Here is a 16,918-nt window from a genome sequence, read left to right as displayed (position 1 = left end):
TCGCATATTCATTTTCGTGCTTCGTCCTCCGTCACTTGTATCAAGTTTGGTGAAAGAGCCAGCTAACCGATGGAAGTCGACAGACAAAAAAAACTGAAAACGACTTTAATAGCCCATTTGCGAATTACCCTTGCCCTCATTTTCAAAACGAGTCCTCGTGCTAAAACCATTCTTGTGAAAATGAGTTTAATTTGCATGTGAATGAAAACTTATTATCATAAGAAAGGATGAGCACCTGGACTCGTTTTGAAAATGAGGCCAAGGGTAATTCGCAAATGGGCTACTCTTTAAGCTTAATTTAAAAACAGAACGTTACTTTTCAGAGATCTCAAAGCTGTATACTTCCGTATGAATTACAATATCTCTGGTTGCGCCCTCTCACATTTATGTAAATAATTATGAGCAATACCCGGTTTGGAGCTGTGATCCTCTGCCTCTGCATAAGCGAAGTTTCGGCGCAGTGGTAAATCATTAGAGCACAAAACCCGAAGGTGTGAGGTTCGATTCCTCATGGGGATGCAGATGTTTTTCTATATTCCACGCTCGTCACAAGAACAACGTCAACTTTATTCACATTCTTGTCATAAATAATAATTCGAAATATATAAAGCTATTCAGTGTCTCTGACATTCAAAAGCGATTACTCTTGCATTTTGCGATTTTTTTTTAACAGACCAGCTATAAAAATTAATTATAAAAGAGAACCATTACTTGAATTATTGGCGCTATTTAGGTAATGCACATTTCCCGGACTTCCTTCTTGCCAAACAGTTTCCTTTACGCACTGCAGTGTCGGAAAAAATTACACACCCATAATTTAGTCAACAACTTTAAGTTTAGACAGTCTTTAGTACATTGAATACTGCATAACATTAATTACGACTGGTCATCACTTATCGCCTAGTAGGGGGATTGGAAGATTTTAGGGGGGGATCACATGGTTCGCAGGGGAAGCGGAGGGGGAATCAGTCGTTTCCAAAAGATTATAAAGGGGAAACTTAAAAAACTGACTGCCAAATAACTACATTGAACATAAGAATATTACAGAACCTTCATGGAAGGGGGGGGGGGGGGGAGGGAAGTCGGTACAATTTATCGTGACATAACCTTGTCGAATAGATTTTATATCTGCTGTGGATATGACGACAACAAACAGGAAATACAGGAAATTACTTGCGCTAATTACATCAATATACGTATAACACTAATGTTCAGTATTAAAACCTACTTACAAAAGAATGTACTTACAAATAATAACCTACTTAGCCTCTTACCTTACAACCCGCTGCTTAAACGTTTTTGAAACTTAGACAATAAGTTGCATTACTAACACTAGTCGCAATACTATCACATCTTATGTTACGTCGCCGAACTAGTTAAGTGCACGTTAGGTTTGGAAAAGTAATCATGAGTACCAATTGTGGCTCTCAGAAAAACTTTAAGATCATCTTTGAATATTTATAATAAAGGGGGTAAGTTTCTAACTATGGTCCTACTTCACTGAGGGTATCACAATATTAAGTGGTTTTATCAACTGAGTTAATTAAGTAAATTGGCCACCGTGGAATTTCTAAGATGATGTTTCTAACGGTAACACGTAACGGCCAATTTTAAAAAAAATTGAACCAGCAATTACGGTTTGATAAGCGCTTCCCATCCGCTCCTCGGTTCATCCCGGTTTTGAAATAAGCGCCCTCTACAATTATTCGAGGATCTACGCTAAACTAAACTCCTGAGTAGTCAGTCCTCGATTTCTATACACTCCACTTCGCTTTGGATATTGAAATCTCGTCCTGCTACAAGTTTGCCCGCCACATAAACCTTTCGAATGTTCCTGTCATCTCCTACAATAAGGGAAACAACATTCGCTTTACTGTTACATACACATGTGTTCCGATCTTTTCATTTCTACGCTACAAAAACTTGAAAGGCGCTTTCGGAAACAGCCCGAGCCATAGCAACGCAAAGGAATTGTAAGCAGGATTCGTCGCATAGAATTTTAGATTTAAAAGAAAATAATTACATGACTCAAAATGGACAACGTTCAGTTGCTAAAGGTCGTACCCTATGTATCTTGCATTGCGAATAATCAGTTACGACACTTTTAATTCATGTACATACGTATTAATTTATAGGTATCTAATGACTTTACTTTACATTGTGTTAATAATTGCAGTTTCACTTTCGATAAATTTTCTGAACAACTGACTGACTTCCGCTCCTATCTGGTACTTGCCGGCCATAAATAGATTGAAAATAACTTAAAGTAATTAGGTAAGACCAAATTGCCAATCTTACTCACCAAGGTAAAGAAACTTTTGCACAACATCCTAGAAAAAGTAAAAATTAACAAATCGTTAAAAATGCCACTTTGTCTTTCATTTAATTGCAGTTCCCGATGAAGGAAACACAGGCGAACTTAATCGCTCTCACTCGTCCTGTAGAACCACACAAGACATGCGAAGAACATGCAGTGAAGCCAACCTTAATAAATAATAGGAAATAATAGAAAATTTAGCGATGGACATTCCACTAGCTGGCTCTTTTTGTCCACTGTTTCCAGATCGAACTGGAATGTGGAACCTTAGCCAACCTTGGCCAACCGCAGGGGGGGGGGGGGGGGTAAGGAGGATGTTAAAAAGAAGTATCAAGCGTGATTTCAAAATACGCAACCACGCGAAAAATAAATAATGAAATTGATGAATAACTAAATTTAAACGAGAACATACAAATACAAAGCACCAAGGACGAGAAATACTCATCTCACTGACGCTGCAGGAGGACAAACTACAGCCGATTTAAAACACTATGAAACAAACAAATTATCAAAAATGGATCGATCTTACCTTTGTATCATCTGAATTAAAACAATCGAACGGGGAATCTGGAACTTCCACGTCAATAAATAATGCATCAAAGTCTTTGCCGACCTGAAGAAAATTTAAACACGACATCAAGCTTCTTCATCAGAAAGTGTTGGTGAATATTAGAAGGAATTACGTTTCGTTCTACCTCAAAATTTCCTGTTTTGTTGTCAAGTCCAAGCACTATAACGAAATTAAAACACATCACTCGTTAATGATAAACATGGACAACTACCACATCAATGACAAATTTAATAAGTGAAAGAGAATCAAACTCCTAACTTTTCCGCTGAATTTTTATGCCTTCTTCACTAAGAAACACATGGAAAATGCAAACAAAAACTTTAGGCTTTGCAATTAGAGTAGTATTGCCTGAAAAGGACCGAAAAATAAAAAAAACCAAAAACCAAAAGCCTAAAGGAGTAAACTGGAGATAAAATAAAGCATGACTTACCTTGACTACCACCCAGAGTAGCAAGAAAGAAAGCCTCTTCATAAGTTAAGGCTGTGAATCCTTTAGATTTTCCAAAACTGATAACATTGGAGGCTTTGACACAATCACGAATGGCTACCAGCATCGATGGCGATTCTCCACCAGAAACATCTAGATGAAAAAAATAAAATGCAACTCATAAATTGATTCAATTTTCCCTCTACAAGTTATTTTCGTCACATCCACACTGTCCCCCATCTTTAACTTTGTGTACAGCTGTGAAAAAATAACACTTACTACATTATGAATCTCTGTATTTTCCCGTGCTCGTTGTTTGAGTTTGAACCCTTTTCACTCGCAGATGTACAGTGTAGTTCCTTCTTGCCATACATTCATTAAAACGTTGGGAATTTGCTACTGAATCAAACAATGCCCCCCAGTTACATTTTTCTATTGTCTCATCAGCTTTTCGCTTGAAATATAATGATACTGTAAAGAGAATTCCTCTTCTTCCCTCTGGGAGATAATGATTATAACCGGGAAGTTGGAGAAGGTGGGGGTGAGAAGAGGATTGGGTCAACTTTTGCTGGGCAAGTGCCACTGGCCTCTCGGGAACCTCTTCCATATTATGGTTTATTGTGTGGCCAAATAAAAGCCCCATCTTAGTCATATTGGGAAAATGTAACAGCTTTGTAGCCGCGAATCTTCCCTACTTACCAAAATCTTCTAATCTCAAAAATCCCGAAAATGTGCGCCCCCATTCCGCTACCTCAGTATAGCCAATGTGATCCCATCTAGTGGTAAATCCTCAATAACCTATTACAAGGAAGTGCCTCCCTCTCACACGAGATTACATTCACGGGATTTCTATCTCGATTTCTACAAACCCAGCAGTTGGGAGATAGAAATTTACCTGTTCCTAATCCAACTTTAATCTTTTTGTTCAAGCAGTGTTTGATATCAGCAACACCGCTTCTGATGCTACAATAAACAAAAGTAGAACTTATTGGAACATGAAGTTGGCAGAAGAGAGCCCTAAATATCACCAATAGCAGCTTTAAAACAAAGACTTTCAAAAAAAAGCTAGTCTCTGATTCCAAGTTGCCTACATTCTCAACCAAATACAAGCTTCAGACTTAACTACAGCCTGAATTACAGCTCGATATTTCAAAGCTCTGCTTCCTTTTCCTAGGTCTTCCGCTTCAAAATCCTTTCTCGGCTTCAAGTTTATGACGAACTCTATATTAACCTCGTTACCTTTAAGCCGCCTGATATTACTCACTTAAAATTGGATGTGGGGCAGTGAGCAATTGCAGAATTTCTTTCCAACATAAGATTAAGTTCCTCCTCTGTGGAATAGCAGCAATGTGCCATGTATGTCTGCAGAGGAATTCAAAATTATTATCATAATGAATAAAGTAATAAATAAATTTCAAAAAGCTTTCTACTTAATCTATAATAGTCAGTAAATCGTTATTATTATTATAATAACCATTATTGCATCTATGATGAAAGTAATGATTTAAGACCTTGTTTCACAGTTTACAACATAGAAGGCAAATGTATTTAACCAGTTGACCCATAAGAGTGAATAGCATCTAATTTTTCCTTACAATATCACCCCTTAGTCAAACAATAAGGTCAGGATAATAAAGGAAACGATCACTAACTGAGGAAGCTCTTAATCGTAAAACAAATTCTCATTGTCAGCGCGTTATAAAATGTGTAGACAACAGCATAGAGAATATGCATACTGATATTAGGGTGTAAAACGTTTATGTCCATTGGCTGAAACACAGGGCATTTTTCATTCATTTTGGTAATTGCCAGGGCAAAATTACTAAATTGATAACATTAAAAATGCTTAACTTTACCTATAAGTATTTTTTTTATCGATGGCGAATGTTCATTGGCAGGGCTCGTTTTATCACTTTGATGTTGTTGTAAAAAACTAAAATTTCATTCAGGTTACTTGTGCGTTTTACAGTTCACTGACACTAACTGAACACTGAAATGGCTTCTTACGAAAATGCGCATCAGCACGCGTTTTGAACTTCTCGTTATAAGAAAACATTTCCCTTTACATTATAAACAAGCAATAAATTTCTGCAACTCCTGGAAACGCGCGTGATTTTAATCCTTAATTTTACTCGACCCCACGCGATTACCTTTACTATAGGAAAATTCATTATCTGTCGAGAGAAATCTGCATTAAATTGTAAAGCGAAAACCGATATCGCACGAATCACGAAGCAATGTGGCGATATCGGTTTTCGCGTGCAATTTAACGCGGAATTCACGAGTCAGGGAGTGGATTTTTCTTGAATCACATGAATAATATCACTTAGCCTCGTTTTCAAATCGCAATTCCACGCTAGACTCCTTGCTTCGTTAACCAATCAGAATGCGTTTCTAATTCGTATTCTCCGCGTTTATCTTGTGGTGGCGGGTATTAATAATCATCGAATCTGATTCACGTACCTTACCATTAAGAAGATTATGCTTATCATATACCGCAGTATAGCTCTCATTTGGAAATTCGTCTTTAACCATGGAGATTTCCTCTTTATTTTCATTTAAGTGACTCTAGGGTAAAAAACAACAGTTAATCAGTTGTCTTTGAAATTTAACTGATAAGGCATCGCAACTCTTAACTGTACAAGTACATCATTTTAAGTTTTTTTTATCCCCAAAATCTGATTGTTAATTCTCCCCCTCTAGCTACGACACATTTCCTTGTAAAGACGACAACTTTTACCTGATAAGTTTGAATATTCTTATTGTCTGTCTGCAGAATCATGTAAGGATATTATAGGGAGAAGTTACATGTTAATCACTTCTGGGTGTTATAATACCATCCACGCAGTAGCAAAATGTATTTGAGAAATAAAACAGCATGTTATGCCAAGTTGATCAACTGAAACGAAGCAGGAGTATTGAGAAATGGGCGTTCTAGATAGATACATAGATAGATAGATAGGTGGTTTTATTAAAAAACTTAGCAGCCAAAGGGCTGAATTATGTTGTTCAAATGTTCTTCAAATAACATTTACTTTATTCCACACGCACTTTACGTACTACGAAAATAATTACACCTCCCTGGTGATACACATATATTCTTAATTGCACCACCTTCGCGCTTTAAAAGAAGCTATTTTGAAGTCTAAAATGTGTTTTTATTGCTGAAAACTAAATCTGGAAAGATTTTGGCACTTGGTTTAATGAGACTGGTAAATAAATTCCCACTTTTCTGTATTAAAAAAAATTAAAAAAATATACACGTTTGGCAATACACATGCACCGTAAATTGCACCACCTTCATGCATTAAAGGAAGTTATTTTGAAATTAAAAATGTTTTATGTGGCTCTGATAACTGTTTAGTTGGTGATTTGAATGGACCTACCTGTATAGGAAGGTCATATTCCTTTGCAAGATTCCCTAACTTCTTCATCAGATCTGAGGTGCAACTCACAACAAACCTTGGAGTAATGACAGGGGTAATGAGTGGATTCTTGAAAAGAAATAAAGATATTCATTAGAAACAAGCAGGTCTTTCTATAGCAGAGGATAATCAAATGTGAAGTAAGTAATTGAGTCAAGAAGCTCAACTGGATTGAGCTTATCCCAGTTTACAAAGCAGCACAAAGTGACTGGGGATTTTGCCACTCCCCCTCCCCCCCCCCCCCCAGAATGTGACAATAATCCAACCCAGTTTACCTCCCAACAATCTCCCAACTCCTCTTGACACTTTGCCAATACATGACATGTTTACAATCCAGGGTGGATAGAGTCACTATGAGAGAAAAGTGTCCTACCCAAGTACACAACATCATGACCAAGCCAAAGTTGAACCCCAATCTCTTGAGCTGTATTTCACTGCTAGTCAGCCACTACACCAAATAATAGGCCATTTTACTGTTGTGTATTTAATGCCAAGCTTTTGAATTGGAGTGGGGCTGAAGAAGACCTGTATCTAGTTAGCATGATAACAAAGTAATTTACATTTGAAAAGCAGCAACATTTGTATCATAACAAGGTCACCCTTAGCCTCACTCTTCTTCAAAGGCTTGGCAACCAAGCAAACAACTGTAAAATGGACTATTATTTGCAATTTTTTGCTCCCCATCCACCCTTTGTATTTTTGAAAGTCCTACTTAGCTCACAATTCTCCTGCATTGCTGAAAGGAAATGGAAAAGAGGGTACATTATCTAGAAAGATTTCTGTGGTTTAACTGTTTCACTCCCAAGATCTCCTTAGCAATTCTCTTTACTGTCTAGCATACAATTCTTATGATGTTAGTCTGGAGAATTTGGCATTGGAATGACTTATAATTCCCTAATTGCTTTTTTCTGTATTCTCATCGCTTGTCTGCTACATAATGTTTGTATTGATATTGTAGTAAGAAATTCTGTCTTGGTCACTAATGGGAATTAAAGGCCAGGTTACACATATGTAAAGCAGAGAACATTCAGTTCTTCAGACTCTTTTAGATGTGAGTGTGTGGTGTGGGTCCACAGAAAAAGAAAAATAATATTTGAAATCTCTCATTTTCAAACAAACATTACTTTTCATTCTGCAACTTTCCAATGCTAGTTTCTCTTCAGGGATTTTCTTGAGGCACCCAACCACATCAGGGAAACCTTGTTGCTGCTTTCTAAAGCTACAATGGGGGTTATCCATTTAAATTTAGAATGTTCTTCACTACATGTATATGTCTTCATGTTTTTAACTTTTTAATTACCTTCATTCCTAATATATGAGTAATAATCCTGCCAAAACAAAACATTGAAATAAACAATTTCATATCTTATTCACAACCAGTGTTTTATTTTGAAATAAACTGTTAGTGTATGTACACTGTAGAATCAATACATCTGTTATAACATACAATATTTACCATTATTATGTCGCTTGCAGCACCCATGGGCAAGATAAAGTGAATCCTGTGTTCTGATTGGCTACCCGAGCGGGCCAGATGGACCCATCTCGCCCATTTGGGATTGCTCACATTGATCCCGTGCATGAAGAAAATAGAATTAGAACTAAGTTCAGTTGACTAAAGACAATGCACCTGTCAGTATTCTTGATTGAGTCATCAGTTCCCTCAATGTAGTAGTTGGGACTGTTTCTGTCCATGCAAACTTTTCCTACATATGCTCGTTGTCCAAGTTCAGCTGTTCAAAATGCAGCGCATGAAATGTACAACAAAAAACAAATTATTTTCTGTTACTTTATGTACATTTTGATGACACACAATGTCCATCTAACTCCTACTATTGGAACTGTTGAATTTAGGTGCATCAAAACCAAGTGACTTATTGTAACTGTTGCGAAATTCAGGTGACCCTTATCTGTGCTCATGTGAGTAATTAAGTAATCTTATAATGCATGTATCTCCACTCAAAAAGAATGAACATCTATAAAATTTTATTATAATGCTAAAAAAATTATAATGAACAAAGAATGTGACAATCTGACACTCTACCACTATAGAGTAACTAGGGAATACTTAAAACGGAGTCTATATCAGGCTGCCTTCAAAAAGTTGAGACAAACTCTACCACTCAAGAGTAACTAGGGAATACTTAAAACGGAGTTTATATCAGGCTGCCTTCAAAAAGAGTAACTAGGGAATACTTAAAATGGAGTCTATATCAGGCTGCATTCAAAAAGAGTAACTAGGGAATACTTAAAACGGAGTCTATATCAAGCTGCCTTCAAAAAGAGTAACTAGGCAATACTTAAAACGGAGTCCATATCAGGCTGCCTTCAAAAAGAGTAACTAGGGAATACTTAATATAATAATAATATAGATAATAATATAGATCAATTTCTATAGCGCATTTCCATGTAAATGCTCTAATGCGCTTTACAACACTGTGCGGGGGACTTTTCCAGACTGCCGGCGGCAGTTTACAATTAATAAAGGAGAAATTTTTACAGATGCCCCCTCCCTCCCTTCCCAGTAAACAGGCCAGACCACATCACAGTAATCTCGTGATGTGGGTTCTTTAACGTCCCTTGCCGAAATTAACTAATTGATAGGTGCAGGAGACGGGACCTCCGGCTTTACGTCCTATCCGAGAAGACGAAGCAATGTGAGTGAAGCGTCTTGCTTAAGGACACAACGTCAAGCCCCAGCCAGGACTTGAACCCGGGCCATCTGACCTAGAGTCCAGCGCACTGACCACTGGACTACTCACGCCTCACTTAAAACAGAGTCCATATCAGGCTGCCTTCAAAAAGTTGAGACAAACTCTTAATTTAGTTACATGGCTTGATAAGCACCACATTTCCAGATGGCAGAGCTGAGACAGTTAAGGGTGTCATTATTTTTTTTTTTTCACCTAAAAGCAGGCTCATTTAAGGATGGCACTTAATCTGGGGAACAGCATTACATATATTGCCAGAAATAAATATACTACTCCTAATCACTACACATTGGAAACTGGAAAAAGCCCCTGAGGGCTAAGCCTTTCATACTTACCTATAACATCGCAGAGGACTACTGTAGCATCATAGTGAATGGTTGCAAAATATGATGCAGTGGTTGTTCCATTCTTGAGTAACCTCGTCTTGATCGTGTTGAAAATAAAAGAGACATTTAAATGCCTGTGTGAACAAAAAACTAAATAAAAGTTCTTCTCAAGTTAGCATTCTTGCTCGTTGTTCTTATTTCTCTGTGACATAGCACTTAAATGGTATGTTCTTGGTTTTTTAATGTTTTTCTTGCAAAACATACTTGATAACAAAATGATGAAGTACAGTTGAAGTATCCTTATACAGGCAACAAGCCATTTTGTTCTCTCATTTTTAATCAACTCCTCCCTTGGATTGTCTTCCAAAAAAAAAACTATCATACACAAAACTAATTCATTTTACCTGCTTTTGTCAATTTTGGAAAATGTCCAATAAATGCAAATGAAAGTAAAACTTTTGCTCAGCACTTTCCAGCCATCACTGATAGTTAACTCACCACTACTTTTCTGTATGCATTCTGAGCAAATTCTTTGCTTCTGAATCTTGATTCAGAGGGAAAAGTATACTTTTCAAGCCACTGCAGGAGAGGCAAGTCATAGCCTGTTCCAGTGAATATGTACTGCGGAGCATGAATATGAGTATCCACTAATCCAGGAATCATAAACTGTCTAAAAAAGTCACAATGAGAAAAACATTTATCAGCAAACAAGCCTGTAGTGATGTCTGCCACATTCCAAAGGGTTCTCCAAGGGACCCTTAATTGAAAGAGATCAAGGAGTATATGGTCTCTGAAGAAACCATGATGCTATGTTGGTGGTAGTGCAAAATAATTTGCCTTTTTAAACTGAATTGATAATGTGAATTGGTCACTGTTTTGAGTTTCTAAAGCTGGCATTTCAGAGGTTAGGCCATTTGTCAGAGCAGATTTTCTCTTTGTAGATTTACACTGACAAAGTAATTAACACTTGAAACATCAGGTTTAGAATCTCTTTAATAATAATAAAAATAATTTGACATATTTAACCAGGATAAACCTGTCAGCAGAAGCTGCCATCAATAGGTGCCCTGGGAAACAAAAAAATAGCAAATAAAATAATAATAAAAGCCCTAAAAACTATTACAATATACATAATAAGATAAAACCCATAGGAAAGTAGTTTTTATTGCTGACCAATTCACAAGATTAACTCAGTACTGATAAGAAACAAATCGAAAGTGGTTTAGCACGGTCTGTACTCTTGTCAACAGTGATATTCATAATCATAGAGGCCAAAATCTTGCAAGTCCCCAACAAATTTTTGACCTTTGCAATGATGAATATCATTGTCAATACATACCAGACTAAACCACTTTTGATTTACTTTTTACCTCAATATTGATGTGAAAATTGTAAAATAATTCTTTCAGTGCATGACATATTAGGTGTAATCTTCAATGGCAAATTGGCCTATCAGATTACAACATTACTGCCAATTGTTGTCAAAAGCTAACTTATCTCAAAACAGATACACATGGAATAGTTTTCTGTCACTCTAGTGGACAACAATCCTTCTCAAGGTTATGCACACCCAAACAATTGGACCATTTTATTACAATTCTTCAGATGAACTTAAAACAACTGAGAAGCATGTTTACAATCAGGGATATTTAATAGACTCCTTCATCCTAACATGCCAATGTTTTTCAAAAAGATTTTTAGAATTTACAGAATCTAATCTACATCAAAATATTGATATCGTATTAATATTAATTAATATCACATTAATATATTATATCTACATACATGACAATGTGGTAACTTTTCCTGGAAAGGACTAGCTTGATCAAGGTTTATTTGAGGCAAGAATATAATTATGAAACTTATTCACTATTTATCTATTATTTATATATGTAAGGATCCTTATATATATAATTATATACTAATTGTGAATTGTAGCCAGCACTGTTAAAAAGGGCTTGATACACATTTGTGTAGAGCGGTTTATAACATTAAGTGACTAGAAGGAAACACACATGATTCACATGAAACTCAGAGTTGCAGCAAATCAACTGTGTTTCCTTCTAGTCACTTAATGTTATAAATAATTTTAGTATAATTTCAGAGCTGAGCAAAGACTTTCCAGCAATCTGATTGGTCAAGCAGTTCCTTATATGACGCTATATAAACTGCCTCCCGGTTAGCTCAATGGATAGAGCGCTGGACTGTTGTGCGGGAGGTCGAGGGTTCGAGCCCTGGCCGGACCAACACTCAGGGTCTTAAAATAATTGAGAAGAATTTGCTGCCTTTCTATAACATCAAGAAATGGTTAGATATTCTAGTCTTCTCGGATAGGGACGAATGAATGGAGGTCCCGTCTCCTGCAGGGTTGGGGTAGGAGACGTTAATTTCCCACACACGAGATTACTGTGTGATGGATGTCCTCCCCTGGGGTGGGATGGGTGGGATATTGGGCGCACTTAATTTGGAGCCTTGCTCTGTTGTGCGACCCTTACCATACTCTGGTGAAAGTGATTAAATTAAATAAAATAAATATAAAATGTTAATAAATGTTACTAAAATGTTATGATTTTAGAAATTTCTCTGTTGTTCAGCTCTGAAATTATACTAAAACAATTATTCCCCTCAGGTTCGGTGAATATTGTCGAATAATCCCCTCGACTTCGTCTCGTGGATTATTCGACGATATTCACCTTGCCTTTGGCGAATAATTGCTAAATATAGATATAATATATAAATAACAATATATAAATCCTTAGATTGCACTTATTCTTGCCCTAAATAACCTTTCATCAAACTAGTCTCTTCCAGAAAAAGTTACCACATTTTCATGCATGGACAAAAATAACGGACTAGAGAAATATTTATTACTCTACCTGTTATCTTTAAGAGTGATTACATCCCTCTCATTAAATTCAAACTTTTTAGCAAGTTCCCCCACACAGGAAGCATCATCAACAAAAACTATCTGACAAAAAAAAACACTTTTAGTTATATAATTAAATATGTTCTGTAATAAAAATACAGGTAATGAAGACAGTATAGTTACAAGTTGAGAAACATCTTGCACCTAAGTGCAAAAACTGATACTACATAATGCAAAACAATTGTACAAGTTAACACAATGAATAGATAATAGCAAGATTTTTCATCATCAATCTTACTATTGTCATTTTGAAAATGGTAAGATTTTTCATTATCTACAACAGGAATAATAAATTATTAGATAAAAGATGATAACTTATTCACAATTCGACATAAATCACTTGCACCATCAATGTTAAAAATTAATTCCAACAGAGCTTGTACTGTTTTCTGTTGCATTAAAAGGTTGGCCCACTGCAGGTCACCTCCAGGCAGTTTATAGTATAATTCTATAAGCACTCTATCACAAATGCTGACTCTGATCGGTTACGCTTAATACATACATTTTGAAACCCATGGTAGACAATGAGTAATGTCATGGCATTCTCTAAAGATTATCAGTGATTTATTCTGGGTAGTTACTTTGGTGGTTTCTTAAGTTTTCTTGAGAGTTTTTTTGTTTGTCAGTAAAACCAATGATGGCACCCTGCTTTCCTTCACATGGAAGGCCATAAAGCCACGGTGCAGATGAAAAACACCAACCTGCTAACCTATGGAATGACAGAAGGGCAGTCCTAGCCTCAAAAGTTTGACTAATGGCCAATTGACAGAGATTTTTCTGCATCAAATCATCGACAAGCATAATGTGAGGTGCATGTCACAAGAACCTAATGACCTGTTAAAACTTGAAGTTTTGACAGACCTACAGGACTTCTGCCACTTGCAAGTGCATTTAACCTTCTGCCTTAAGAGATTAATTCAGATCAGGATATATTTTAATGACTTTCCTTTGCAATGTGATTAACTAGGTTGGTTTAGAATAAGGTACCATTTCCCCATCAAGATTTCTTTACCCATTAGGTACAGTTGGATGAAATTTGCATTACAAAAGGCAACATTTTCCACTGTGCTATTTTTTTTGTTTTAAGAGAACCCCCTCTACTGGAGCAGATGACTCCACACGTATATTTCTCCAAAAATTTGCCTGCTATCCTCTATTGCCTTCTTTAGGTGTATTTTGAAACTGTATATTTTTATTAAATGTTGAGCACAGCAGATTTGTTCTAAGCATGCATAACACTTTTCCTTTTACAAATCCTTTCTTTGTACCTTGGTAAACTGTGTTGACTGACCAGCATGACTCTGGCCAGGCATTGAGTGCAGTATGAACCATTTTCTCTGCAATTTGGTAATATCAACTGAGTTAAAATTGTAAATTGGCCACTGTAAAGAGTTTAAAAGCTTATGTTTCAAGCATTAGCCCTTCGTCAGAGTGAATGAAGGACTAATGTTCCCCTTCGTTCATTCACTCTGATAAAGGGCTAACGCTTGAAATGTCAGCTCTTTAACTCTTTACAGTGGCCAATTTACAATTTTAACTCAGCTGATATTACCAAATCACCTTGTTACCCCCACTGACAGCACCCCTTTTATTCATATATTCAAACACCTATCAGTATATTATTCACCCTCAATTTCTGTGCATGATAGTTGATGTAAGCTTTGCCCCTCAGTGACCTCCCATGATAAAAATTTCTAGCTGTCAAGTAGTAACCGTACACCGGTACCCTTAAGAAACCGCTGAGTGAGCTCTGATTTTCGACAGAAGCTTTCCCTTCCTAAATGATCTGAGGAAGCAATTCTAAATTCTAAAATGTGCTTTCCTAAAATTACCTTTGCTACAATAACTACTCAAACAAAGTTTGTAAACAAAGACCTTTCAGCAATGTTAACAATAAGTTAACAATAACATCTATTATTTGTATTGCGCCTTTTCTATAAAATATTCAAAAGCGCATATTATGTTAAACAGGAAACCCAGTGTTCTGAAAGAGGGTGGCAAATTGGCTCATACGTGTCGCGTAATTTAGGCTAAAATCAATATGTAACGCTTGAATTTTACAGAAAGGCGAGCGTGATTCGTGAATTTACGAACCAGTGTGAGGCGGGATTTGCCTTTGAAATATACGTCACCCGTGAATTTTTTCTTTCTTTTCATGGAAACCCTAAGATTTCCTTAAAATCTTTTACACGAGAAGAGATTTTTGAAGTTTTCCCCTTTATGAACGTGACGCGTAAATTTCTCTACATTTCGTGCGTGAAGGGGATTAGGAAACACGTAAATGAGAACCGGCTTCTCATCAAGAGAAAGAAACAATTTACCTTTCCGTCCTGATTAATACCTATGATCCTCCTTTGACACATTTCCATTCTATTTGCTGCAGTAGAGTGCACAAGTGTTCCCGAAAATACATGTCTTATGCTCGACCGCAATGTTTTGCAATTTGGCTCCGCCATCTTGAAATACAGTTCGGGAAGGACTAAGACCGGGTAGTGTGCGTACTCCGATTGCATTGCATTGTGGTAGCGTCATTTTCAATATGGCGGTAAAAGCGGCAGAAACGGGCAGAGTTTGACCATAGTTTGACTGAATATTCCGTAAAAGTTGGGCCGTTTTTTTTCCTTTCACAATAGTTAAATATAATTTGATATATTCTGAACGTGTAGAAGTATTTTTGTAACAGAATGTGACCTCATACATGTAGTACATAAGTGATAGCAATAAAACATTCCCGGATCTTGTTCTTTCGGCGGGGGGGGGGGGGGGGGGGGGTTTGAGATTCTCGGTTTTGCGGTTTTGACTGTTCTTTGGATCGCTTTTTCGGTTTTTGGGCCAAAAATGTTCGGCTTTTCGGTTGTGATTTTCAGAGCGGTTTCGGATTTTACGTGTTTTCGCAGTCGGTTTTCGGTTTTTCCTTTTTGACCCCTTTAAAGGTGAGAATGTAGCGGTTTTGTCAGGTTTGTGTGCGGTTTTCGTTTTTGCCTCCTTTCTTTGTTGGTTTTTTGGTTTTGGAGGTTTTTTCTCCGGTTTTGCGGTTTCCCAGAGGCCCCAACGCCCCCCTCCTTCGGGTCTAATGTAACCAACTCATGTGTTCTGTGTTAAATCCATGTTATCGATTGCAATCCTACCCCATCATGACAGAAGAAATGATATTAACATCTTTCGTGCGTATTTGTCACGTATTATATCGTTCTAAAGGACAAAATTGGGACAAACGCAAGCACTGTTTTGTAGCATGTATTTTGAGACCGGTTTTCGAGGAGGTCAAATTCGTACGTCATAGTTTGAAGCCTTTCAAAGATTTGTATGGCCACCTTGATCCTTCTTCAACAACTCTGACCAAACGCGCTCCAACGGTACAAATGTTTTATACATTTTAAGTGATGGTGTTTGAGGCCCTTTCGTGGAGCGAAAAGGCCCGTTGTTGCGTTTAGAGTGTTGCGTTACATAACATTACTACTGCAAGGACATTTATAAATCGTGTTGTAAATCTACTTTCCTAAGTGAAGGAAAATTAGCTAATCGCGAGTGTTGCGTGGCAAATCTTCTATCTTGATCATTGAATCAAGGACAGTTTAATTAGAGCAATAAGAAGAGTCACTTGACCCATGAAAACCTCTACCTTACCTGAGGCGACACGCCGGAAAGCTGGAAAGCAAAAGGCAGTCGACCGTTGAAAGGTGTTGATGGGCCAGTGCATCTCCTACCATTCGCTAGCGCTTTTAAATCTTCTACCGTCAAAGTTTTAACTCTTAGTAGGATAACTCTTGATGACTTTCCTATGCGATGTGATAATAAGGGTCAGTTTTGAGGTGTCATTTCCCAATCTATATGTTCTTGGCAAAAACTCAGTGAAGTACTTGGCAGCTATTACTTGAAACAATAGATATCTCTGATTCTTTGAGATCCATAAGCACTTTGTCAACCTTTAAAAAAAGCAGTACGACAGTGAAGGTTTTAGCTAGCGCTAACTCTTTATATTACCTTTCTAATAATTATCTAGTCAGTCATTAAATTATATCTATCTATCATCACGGACGAAAGACAGGAGTCGCGCAGGCCCTTCAAACTTTTTAACTTTCGAAAGAACGTCAACAGACAGTGAATCCCCTTTACAATCCACGTATATTCACGCTATCTCGCTGCCACCAAAGAAGTTCACTCCAACACATCAAGATGCAAATGACTCAATTTTTGTTTTACGACCACGATACA

The 16,918-nt window shown here is 37.1% G+C and overlaps 1 protein-coding gene across 2 annotated transcripts; it reads right to left on the bottom strand.

The window, feature by feature from the left end:
* Positions 1 to 546: 546 nt before the first annotated feature.
* Positions 547 to 15,173, bottom strand: LOC111335262 (guanine deaminase). Of its 2 annotated transcripts, none has more exons than XM_022941134.2 (15): positions 15,025 to 15,173; positions 12,654 to 12,745; positions 10,276 to 10,447; positions 9,787 to 9,874; positions 8,371 to 8,473; positions 8,041 to 8,068; positions 6,702 to 6,809; positions 5,779 to 5,883; positions 4,580 to 4,677; positions 4,211 to 4,278; positions 3,319 to 3,468; positions 3,013 to 3,047; positions 2,847 to 2,930; positions 2,303 to 2,330; positions 547 to 1,844 (listed from the first exon to the last, which is right to left on the bottom strand). In XM_022941134.2, exons 1-15 carry the CDS (start codon positions 15,157 to 15,159, stop codon positions 1,741 to 1,743), a joined length of 1,398 nt encoding a protein of 465 aa, XP_022796869.1. In that variant the 5' UTR covers positions 15,160 to 15,173; the 3' UTR covers positions 547 to 1,740. The 2 variants fall into 2 exon arrangements, with proteins under 2 accessions (XP_022796869.1, XP_022796870.1); XM_022941135.2 differs by having other exon boundaries at positions 12,654 to 12,741; positions 15,025 to 15,165.
* Between the last annotated feature and the right edge of the window lie 1,745 nt (positions 15,174 to 16,918).

This window comes from Stylophora pistillata, chromosome 1, assembly GCF_964205215.1.
Source record: "Stylophora pistillata chromosome 1, jaStyPist1.2, whole genome shotgun sequence".
Classification (NCBI taxonomy): domain Eukaryota; kingdom Metazoa; phylum Cnidaria; class Anthozoa; order Scleractinia; family Pocilloporidae; genus Stylophora; species Stylophora pistillata.
This window is presented reverse-complemented; position numbering and strand designations above follow the sequence as displayed.

What these genes read in the sequence shown, in the direction of transcription:
- LOC111335262 (XM_022941134.2), bottom strand. Translation starts at nt 15,159, where the DNA reads ATGGCGGAGCCAAATTGCAAAACATTGCGGTCGAGCATAAGACATGTA. An exon ending in GTATTAATCAGGACGGAAAG is followed by an intron (nt 12,746 to 15,024) that starts GTAAATTGTTTC and finishes TTTTTTTGTCAG; the next exon opens with ATAGTTTTTGTTGATGATGC. An exon ending in TGCCCCACATCCAATTTTAA is followed by an intron (nt 4,279 to 4,579) that starts GTGAGTAATATC and finishes TGTTTATTGTAG; the next exon opens with CATCAGAAGCGGTGTTGCTG.